Below are 10,533 nucleotides of genomic sequence, written 5' to 3'. Positions count from 1 at the left end.
AGAATTTTTATGGTCCCAGAGGCTTTTTTGTAGAGCACCCTAACATACACCTGTGTGAGAAATTTCAAGTCAATCGGAGTTACGGCGTGCGGGGCGTGGCCTCTCAAAGTTCTTTCAGTCGGGACTTCATTACAGCGCCCCCTAGCGGAAATGGGAAAAACTGTATAATAGCACACCCCGGGGGGTGGGGACGCACGTTGTGTGAAATTTTTGCGTTTCTACGTGCAACGGTGTGGGAGGAGAAGCAGCTAGAAAATGTGAGGAAGAATAAAAAGAAGTAAGAAGAAGTAAGAAGAAGTCAGAAGAATAAGTATGGTGGAGAGTAATAATTACGGGTCCCCTGTAAACAGTGGACCCGTACTTAATAATCTCAACAGAGCAAACCAAATTTTTTTATTTTGTTCACTGATGCATGGTTGGATAAAAGGAGTTGTGGAAGGTTGTATTGGAAGAGTGGTGGATGGTTGGAGGTCCGTAGCCCAGCGTCGGTGACGGTCCTCGGGGTGTGTGGCCGACAGCCCCTGCCTCTCTGCTTTAGTGGGGGAGTACCAGGGGCACCTAGCATTGAGCTGGGTTACCAGGGGCACGGTGGGACCTAGCTTCAGGATCATAGGCAGTGAGCTGGGTTACCAGGGACACAAAGCTCTGTATGGGGTCGGAAGAGTTGTGGACGGTTGTATGGGCGGAGTGGTGGATGGTTGGATGAAAGGAGTTGTGGATAGTTGGATGAGTGGTGGATGGTTGGATGAGCAGTGGATGGTTGGATGAGTGGTGGATGGTTGGATGAGCAGTGGATGGTTGGATGAGTGGTGGATGGTTGGATGAGCGGTGGATGGTTGGATGAGTGGTGGATGGTTGGATGAGCAGTGGATGGTTGGATGAGTGGTGGATGGTTGGATGAGCAGTGGATGGTTGGATGAGTGGTGGATGGTTGGATGAGCAGTGGATGGTTGGATGAGCAGTGGATGGTTGGATGAGTGGTGGATGGTTGGATGAGTGGTGGATGGTTGGATGAGCAGTGGATGGTTGGATGAGTGGTGGATGGTTGGATGTTAGGAGTTTTGGACGGTTGGATGATGGTGCATGGTTGGATAAAAGGATTTGTGGATGGTTGGATGGGAGGAGTGGTGGATTGTTGGAGGTCCGTAGCCCACCGTCGGTGATGGCGCTCGGGCTGTGTGGCCGACGGCCCTGCCTCCCTCCTTTACTGGGGGAGTACCAGGGGCACAGCAGTGAGCTGGGTTACCAGGGGCACGAAGCTCCGATAGTAGGAGTTGTGGACAGTTGGATGGGAGGAGTTGTGGATGGGAGGATTTGTGGATGGTTGGATGGGAGTGGATGGAGTGGTGGAGGGTTGGAGGTACTGGTGGATGGTTGGAGGTCCGTAGCCCAGCGTCGTCGACAGTGCTAGGGCTGTGTGGCCGACTGTCCTGCCTCCCTCCTTTACTGTGGGAGTACCAGGAGCATATAGGCAGTGCAAGCTGGGTTACCAGGGGCACGGAGCTGCGATAGGAGGTGTTGTGGACGGTTGGCTGGGAGGAGTGGTGGATGGTTAAAGGTCCGTAGCCAGTGTCGGTGACGGCACTTGGGCTGTGTGGCCGACGGCCCCTGCCTCCCTCCTTTAGTGGAGGAGTACCAGGGGCACACAGTTAACTGGGTTACCAGGGGCACAAAGCTCCGTAAGGGAGGTGAATTGTGGATGGTTGGATGGGAGGAGTGGTGGAGTGGTGGAGGGTTGCTGGTTGGTTAGTCCAACCTCAGTGGAACAAAAATGCAAAACTTTCAGAGTAATTTTATAAACAGTTGATGAGTTTATAGAATAGATGAGCTATATTTTGAGATGTTATAGTATATTTCCATGCTTACGTCCTAATGTAGCCTAACTTTTTCGACCTACAACATAGCCTAATCACAAATGCCGAACAGAAAAACAAACAGCTTTTATTTTGTGAACTTTTGTGAACAGTGCATTCCCTGTCGGTACTCTTTACGTGTTTAGGCTAAAAACAGTTTTGTAGTCTGTTTGTTCTCATTGGCTGTTGGGTAAAAACTGTTTTGTAGCCTCTCCAACTGGTGCTACTAAAGCATAGTTGTTTCCACTTTTTACATTTATGAATGTGGATGTTTGTTTGTGTGTCTTATGTGCTTAAGTGCCTATAGTAGTACTATTTTCATAGTTGTAATTTATTTATTTATGCATACTACCTCAATGTGATGTTTTTGCACTGAACAAGAACTGCACTTAATTTTGTTGTACCTGTTACAATGACAAATAAAGATATTCTATATTCTACTATTAGACTACAGACGCACTACATTCGGACAAACTGTTCTGTCAGTCAAAGGAACTAAATATTGGAATACTCTCCCACTCACAATAACAGACTCACAAAATTATTCAACCTTCAAAACACACCTCAAACAGTGGATAAAAGAAAACCAAGTCTGTGACCACCTTTAAACTCTTTTATTTTCTTGTGTTATTTGTGCCTTTGTATATGTATTCATTTTTTAACCTGTATTTTTTTGCATGCCAGGGACAACAGATGAAATCTAGCATTTTTGCTAAAATCTGGCATTTTTACAGCTGTAAATGTTACAGCTGTTCATGAATATGCACTGTCCCTAACAAATAAACAAATAAATAAAATAAATAAATATTTTTGTACACTTGTTTCTCGCTATGTGCGTTTCTATTCTTAATTGGAGCAACTGTAACAAAGCGCATTTTACCCTCTGGGATCAATAAAGTATTTCTCATTCTGAAGAAGAAGTGTAACAATAAAGCAGTAGATACACAAGTCGAGCATAAACACCTGAAATTACAGTTCTAGTGCAGATGTAATGTAGTATCTTTCCACCACTGGACTATTTTTGTGTTTTGTTATATAGTATTGATAGCTGTGCTTGTGTTTGTCAGAAAGCATGTAGTGCCACTATGTGGTTCGACTGTGATACTGCATCAGAAAATGAAATCTGAAGTCTTTGAGAGCCAACCTCTCAGCTCTCCAACCTAGACACAAACATTAAAAGTAATGTTTGTGTCTAGGTTGGAGAGTTTTGTAGACACATTGAATCTGATCTGTGTTTTGTGTATTTTATTTGTTTATCTTTCTTTCTTACTTCACATTTCCTATTTTGCATCTCCTGCCTGCCTCAGCCAGGGAAAACAGTGGGGCAGCTGAGCAAAGGATTATGACACAAACACAGACTGACAACGAAACATAACCAATGAGAGAGAGTGTGTGTGTGTGTGTGTGTGTGTGTGCGTGTGTGTGCGTGCGTGCATGCGCATGTGTACGTGCTTGAGTGTGTGTCCATAAGCAGATATGATTAGGGAAAGGAAACAGGAGTGGACAATCGCTTTAGTGTTCCTTTAATTCTACCTGGAAAGACATGTGCATGTCAGTTTCTATTGGTTGGTATATTTTAAAGCGAGATAATTTGCCACTTTCCTATTTTTCTTCTAGCTTGATTAAAGACGGGTCTAAATTATCAATGTGACAATTCCATTTGAGTTTTACTGCATATTTAGAATTGCTAAAGTATTGTTTGTATGTAAAGATTTGGAATCCAGAGGGACAAAATGCTTGAATGCCACCCTATTCCACACCTATTCCAACAGACATGTTGAACTTTACAAGAATGATAAATGTACATTTTACTGTGTGCACCTCTGCTTGGCGCATGTAAGCAGACTGCAGGTTCTTCTTCCTGCCTTAATAATATTATCTTAGCAACTGCCTACTTATGGGCACACTGCAGCATTGATGGATGGTAAATTCATCATTAAGAGAGTAATCAAATTGTTTTGTATGTCTTGTGCCTGTAACGGCTAATGCAGCATTAAGGTGCTATGAGGAGTGGGCAAAGGGCAGATATATTAACCAGTGTGTTGCACTAACATTAACGGGCACATCCCATGTTAACATGTTTTTCCCCCAGCATGAGGAAGTTTCTTTCCGCACTGTGAGGCAGCAAATGAAGCCAGAGTCCAAAGTGTTTCATAGCTAACTGGTGTGGACACACTGCAGGTTTCGGACTCACAGCTTTTTTTAACAGTGGCTACTCCATAATAAATGCCAAACAAATGCATGCTGCAGATGCTGTAGCCCACCTATTCGAAAGTAAAGATGAATAGCATTTGCTCCAAGTTACACATTAACACATGCCATTTATTTTCTTATCAATGTAAATAAAGGAAGACTATTAGCTTTCACCCTAATCAGATAAACATGTACAATGTGTTGTATGTTATCTTGTCTAAACACAATCCTGAATGCCCTGATGGGGCACAAGAGCTCACCTTTCCACTGTAAATAGTTATCAATCACACTTAACTTATGTTTGAATCTCTGTAACTGAAAATACAAGTTTGCACTGCTTGCTTGTTACAGTGTGAAAGAAGAGGGATTTGTGGCTCCTCTTTAGCTGCAGTTTGTAGGTTCTCGTTCATTTTCATAACTTATATCACACGTACATGAAGCCGACTCAAAAACTCACCAGGGACAACAAATGCTTTGCTCTCATTCTGAAAAATTGATCACCATCACACAACATACACACAAACAAATAATCTGCCATTTTCTCTGTTGCCATTTTTTACAGGTTTACATTTTACAAAATTGGCTCCTGTGTCTGACAAGCTAGGTTGTTTCATTATCACAGTGACCACAGTTTGTCATGTAACTCCTCATTAGCTAGCCATGGTACACTGTGTGTGTGTGTGTGTGTGTGTGTGTGTGTGTGTGTGTGTGTGTGTGTGTGTGTGTGTGAGTGTGTGTGTAGCCTGTTTTGCAAAGCATAATGTTCCTAAGAAATAGGGTGGGGTACATTCATGTGCGGCATCTATTAGGTAACATTTAAAATATAGTAAAAAATAGATTTGTTATTTCATTCAGTCACTCTGATTGCACAAAACCTGGCGGGAACTGTCTTCAATGTTGAGGCTTTCTTTTTTGCAAGATAAAGGCACAGCCCTTCACTCCTCTAGAGGGGACGTGGGATGCAGAAAGGCCCAGCAATTAAAAATGATCCGTTATAAAGCCTTGGCCTTCTGCAGTTAGGCCCTCGTGGATTTTATTCTGCAGTAAAGGCTCATTGAGACCACCATGGCACAGATCTGAGGAGAATACACATTATGGGTAAAACATGCAAATAAAACGGAAAGGATGCCATCATGTGACTTAACATTGTTATTATGGTGTGCAGTTTTTCTTCATTTCCTTTCATTAGAAGTGTATACATATGTCCTAATAGCTACGCCTTTATAATGTCAAAGTCATTCACAACACAACATATTAGTCGTCAGGTGCTGAGTTAGCCTTCATGCACAATAACCTCATCCTCTCTCTGATGCACCTCAGCCTAATCTAAAGAGAGAATATGAGTGATAAGGTCATACCTCCAGAACTGCTATTCCCAGCGCCACTCCAACAATGACCACTGTGTTGTCGTCAATCAGCTGCTTGATCTTCATGAAGCACCCAGTGCTTGTCTGAGAGAAATAAAGAGAAGAGACGGAAAGAGGGGTGGAACAAATATTTATTAATTTAACGTGTATGTTTGATATAAAAACATTTTTTAACCACTTCCAAAGGTCATGCATACCGTGTTAGCCACCGCCTGGTTACATGGGATGCTACTGCCCGGACAGCACTGTGGTGGGAATCGCTCCATGTGGTCTCTGTAATATGGAGAGTCCACGAAGTCGGAGGAGTTGTAGAATCCACAACATTTTAACTAAAGGTTGACACAAAGAGAGTATGTGTTACAACAACAAAAAATAATCTAGCTACATATAAGGTATATGCCATATTTAGTAATATTGTGCTCGGCAGAAGTACACACTGTGCTCATTGTGCTATTCCACAGGCCTGTGATGTCAGGATTTTCCCCAAAGTCTTTCTTGATGTTCTTGACGGCTGCCGTGCCAAATTTGGTGAACAACTCGTCCGCCTGAAATGCAAACATACAGTGAATGATCACGTCCGAGAAGCCAAAATACAGCACCTGTCATGATGATCCAGCTAAAGCTCCTTGGTTAACTTACCAAGGGTCTGAATACCAGGATCACCACTGCACCCGCAACCTCTGCTATGAAGACCAGCAGGATGATGATGAAAAACTAGGAAAAAAGGTAAGAATGTTAACCTTTTAGCAGAATGGGGATTCTTCCAACTAACATTTTAAATCAGGGAAATGTTTTTAAAAACTGGCAGCAGTAGAAAACATCCTATCTAACACATGAAGCAGATCGAACTGGATTAACTCTGTAAACAGCACACCTAACCCCTTTCTTGCCAAGAGTAACAAAACGTGATTGAAACCTTTCTCATGTCTGTAGGGTTGATACAAAGCAACCATAGGTAGACAGTTGGCTTAGCTTAGCACAAACACTCTTGAAACAGGGAAAAACAGCTTGCATGGTACCTACTGGTCCCTTTGACTCACACTAATCAAGACCTTATCTCATTTGTTTGATCTGTCCAAAAACCAAAGTGTTGAAACAACACTTTTTTGCAGTAGCTTATGTGTTCAAAGCTTCAGGGAAGTTGTGCTCTGTTGCTAAATACATATTTGACAAATTTAAGATATAAAATAAGGATAATAATAACTTTCAAAGAAGGCTGGAGCATGTATGAATGATGACTGTGCGAAGTAAAGACTTTGTTCCTTAAGTTTTCAAGACAGTGATCCATCTTTAGATAAATTACGCGTTCTGGTGATAAGCTTTATGCTAAGCTAACTGGCTCAAAGAAAAAATAGGTGTAACGTTGAACTATTTTCTTAAAGGTGCTACGAGGAACTTTTAATTGTTTCTTAGGCATCTTAAACAAATTTTTCCTCTGATGAACATTAACAGTTATCGAGACCATCCATGCAAATAATGCAATTTTTATTGTTTTTCTTAATGTCTTTGTCATGGGTACGCTCACTCAGGAACTACAGCTGGCGTTGTAAAAACAGTACCGCCAAATATTTTTCATCCTATTTGTGTCCAAATAGGGTGCAATATTTAACACAAACTGAAAGTTCCTCGGAGCACCTTTAATCTGTATAAAGCACTAGACAAGAACCTACCAGCAGCAGCATACACCTGCTCTCTTTGACGGCTCCACAGCAGCCCAGAAAGCCGATGACGAGCAGGAGGGCTCCTAGTGCAATGAGCAGGTAGCCCACATTCAGCACCTGACCCAGCTCTTTAGGCGCATCCTCAATTTTCCCAATGAAGCTGAGGATGGAGCCGCTGTCTACCTTCACCCAGATCCCAACACCCAGGATGGCAGCACCCGCCAACTGAGGAAGGGACAGAGACACGGAACAGAAGACACAGGATGAGAGGAGAGGTGTCTTAAAAGTAACTCCCACATTTTTCTTGTAAAACATCAGTTAACTTGTCCTTGGGAATGCTACTCAGTCTGTGAAAAACAGGGTGGTAGGATGGCCTAGTAGTGGAAAGGTGGCCGACCAGTGACCATGAAGTCGCTTGTTCAATACCCGGCACCGGAAAGGAGGGTGTTATTTGTAACACTAGTGGTGGCTGGCATTACATCTACGGTGCCCACCATCTCTACCATTGTGTCCTTGAGCAAGACACTTAACCCCAAACGGCTCCAGAAGCGCTGTACTATGTCTGGCCCTGCGCTCTGACCCGCTTCGAAGTGGAAAACTTGAGAGGGGAAATACGAAAAGCCACATTTCAATGTGCCTTCAGAAAAATGTATTAAACTGATCTTAACTGTGGAAAAACAGTCAACAGTCAACTAACACAAGTTAACTCACACATACAGTATGAGGGACTTAAGACCTATTGGCCCTTAATGCTTCAAACTTGAACATTATCTCTTATAATCCTTTTATCACAAGTCCAAAATTACAAGTGACCTTTTAAGTAATGTTCCTCCAGTGATATATTTACACAGTTTGATAATTAAACTCAAATTCACCCCTTGCATGTGTCATGAAATTCCCCACTGATTTACTTCCTTGTCACAAAGTTTCAGTTTTTTTCCTTTGCTTGCACTGCAACCTTCTCCGGAGGCCTTCAGAGGGAAGATGTAGAAGTGACAGTGTTTTCTCTGGGAAAATAAAATCATATTTTGAAATATTAACATGAATAACTTACAAAGATAATGCCGTTGAAAGCAAACATCATGACTTTGAGGAATCCGAAGCATCCCATTTTTGCTGCCGATTGTTTCACCTGTGGAGAGGAGAACAGAGAAAAAGACATTGGTCAATAATACTGTAATAATATTTTTTTATTTTAAACCCATAATTTTTCCTACAGTGTAGAGATTTGCTATGGCAATTTAAAAAAAAATTATCGTCTTTAACTTAATCCATTTTACATTTTTAACATATTGTGTACACACATCACACTCATATATGTGGGAAACGTTAGTCCTCTTGTTGGTGTGCTCACTATGCCGTTGTGCACCGGCAATCAGGTGACCGTTTACCCTTTTAAGGTTTAATAACTTATCTTTCTCAAACACCAAGAGTGCTGCGAGCCTTTCATTTGTCCACAATCAGGACATTTAATCTAGACCCGTCACCTTACAATGCACTTGGGTGAGTTGGCTTTGTTTGTTGTTTTGGGAGTGGAGAGGTGACAACTGAGGAAGTGTGCCTCCCTATATTTTCCTGGGAAAGTGCTTCACAGAGCTGGCGCTATGCAAATGAAAAACAAGGAACCAAAGTCAGGTCAGGATGCAAATATGTTTCCCTGTCCCTGCAGCTTCCCCTATTTTTATTCAAATGTGGAACATTTTGAATAAAATGCGTGGAAATCATATATGTGGACATGACTTGGTGGATATTATATTGACACCGATGCAGTGAAGGAAACAAATGCTTCAGTGTGTGTATTTGCATGGAGAACTCTTTGGCCGGCCGGCCGATTCCATTACACCCATTGATTTAGACTTTATGGCGCTAACATGGCAACTCAATGGAGGCACATTACAAAATAACAGCCCTGTATCTGTTGACACATGCATACTACACACCACACAACAACACACCACAACAGAACACCTCCTCTAAACACAAACATGTAACATCTATCGCCCTTCACGTATGTATCCTATCTCCTAATCTTCTCCTTCCACCCCCTTCTTTTTACAACCTCCACTGTTCTAGAGTGACTTCAAATAGTCCCTTCCAAATATTTTAGTTTGTGTGTGTGTGTGTGTGTGTGTGTGTGTGTGTGTGTGTGTGTGTGTGTAGACTTCTCAGATGGGAACAGTGCCCTTTGTGTTTGTGTGACAAAACAGACAAATTGTTATCCCTGCCGACAATGACTGAGCAGAAGCCCATTGTGTATTAGCAACAGGCTGCTCTCTGAGAATTGGGATATCCCTCGAGGCCTCCTCTCTCCCTATTATTTAATTTTATTCAAACCTATACATGCTCTCCTCCAGCATTTAATGTTTCTGTGACTTTCTACAAGTATCCTCTCAGATGAAACATGTCAAGTGCACCCCAAAATAGGAAGTGGCTTGTCAGTTCCTTAGAGGCCTGTCTCTGCTGTTTGAGTAGAAGCTGGTCTCCATCAAGTTAATCATACATGCTGTGGGGGGTCCAGGCCAGGATGCCTTGACTCCCAAAACTCCCTGCATCATTTCACTCCTCTTAACTTTTCTCCACTTCCTCATGGTCAGTGATTATGAAACCCGACACAGAAGAGAGTCTGCCCCCGGTCGGTGATGTATTAACAAGCTAGAGTCACATGCAAATTACAAAATGTCCCAGCAATGACAGGGAAAAAAAGAAGGCACAGCAAATACACTTCCATTTTTTTCCTTAGAACACATCTTGACAAATCAAGGGGGAAACTCTTGTTTGGACTGTATTATATTTGTGGGACGTTGTCAGATAACATATTTGTATTTGCCATAGATCCACTGAAAAACATCTGAGTCGTCTCCAACAGGCCTGCTTCCATCAAACACACACAGGGACAAATCTCAAAGGAGGCCATTGAGCAGAATAATTGCAGGCAGGTCTCTCTCAGGGGGGGACAAAGGATCATTGTTGGATGGATCGCTGCCTACGTTGGTACGGCACTTGAAATATAACCAAAACAACCTAGAAAACACACAAAGAGAGAGAGAGAGAGAGAGAGAGAGAGAGAGAGAGAGAGACCTACATAAAAAGTTGAAATCCACCTGCCTCAGCTAGGTCATTCTTACCTATCACAGGAGAAAAAAATCCAAAGGACGTGCGCTCTGAGGCTGGGTCACCGCCGATGGACTCTCTACCTTTCACTCGGGTGAAGTCTGCCTGTTGCCGTGGGAGCAGACTGACTGCCAGATAACAAGGAGGACAGGAGTGTATTATTCTTCTTCTCTCCTCTGAAAAATGGACCCACAGTAAACTCTCTGTATCCCGCTTTCCTCTGTCCTCTGTCAGATACAAGAGAGATTGAGGGACTTTTTCCAGCTTTTCTGTTCTTAGTTCTGAGGCTGCTGGCTGGTTATAAGTGCAGGTGGGTGTGGCCAAAGCAGCTGAGTAATAACACACATC

General features: G+C 42.6%; 1 protein-coding gene across 1 annotated transcript; it reads right to left on the bottom strand.

Annotated features, from left to right (window-relative positions):
* Nucleotides 1-4,603: 4,603 nt before the first annotated feature.
* Nucleotides 4,604-10,299, bottom strand: tspan34b (tetraspanin 34b). The gene is made up of 8 exons (XM_080044463.1): nt 10,200-10,299; nt 8,129-8,206; nt 7,084-7,299; nt 6,053-6,127; nt 5,851-5,958; nt 5,611-5,742; nt 5,405-5,497; nt 4,604-5,122 (listed from the first exon to the last, which is right to left on the bottom strand). The coding sequence occupies exons 2-8, from the start codon at nt 8,183-8,185 to the stop codon at nt 5,063-5,065; spliced, it is 741 nt and encodes a 246-aa protein (XP_079900589.1). The 5' UTR covers nt 8,186-8,206; nt 10,200-10,299; the 3' UTR covers nt 4,604-5,062.
* Between the last annotated feature and the right edge of the window lie 234 nt (nt 10,300-10,533).

The sequence above is a fragment of the Ammodytes marinus genome (assembly GCF_949987685.1).
Source record: "Ammodytes marinus genome assembly, chromosome: 16".
Lineage (NCBI taxonomy): Eukaryota > Metazoa > Chordata > Actinopteri > Uranoscopiformes > Ammodytidae > Ammodytes > Ammodytes marinus.
This window is presented reverse-complemented; position numbering and strand designations above follow the sequence as displayed.

Excerpts from the sequence above, each read along its gene's own strand:
- tspan34b (XM_080044463.1), bottom strand. The coding sequence starts at position 8,185 with ATGGGATGCTTCGGATTCCTCAAAGTCATGATGTTTGCTTTCAACGGC. Across the intron at positions 7,300-8,128 it reads CTTTCAACGGCATTATCTTT|TTGGCGGGTGCTGCCATCCT; the intron begins GTAAGTTATTCA and ends TCCCTTCCTCAG. Across the intron at positions 5,123-5,404 it reads TGGGAATAGCAGTTCTGGAG|ATCTGTGCCATGGTGGTCTC; the intron begins GTATGACCTTAT and ends TATTCTCCTCAG.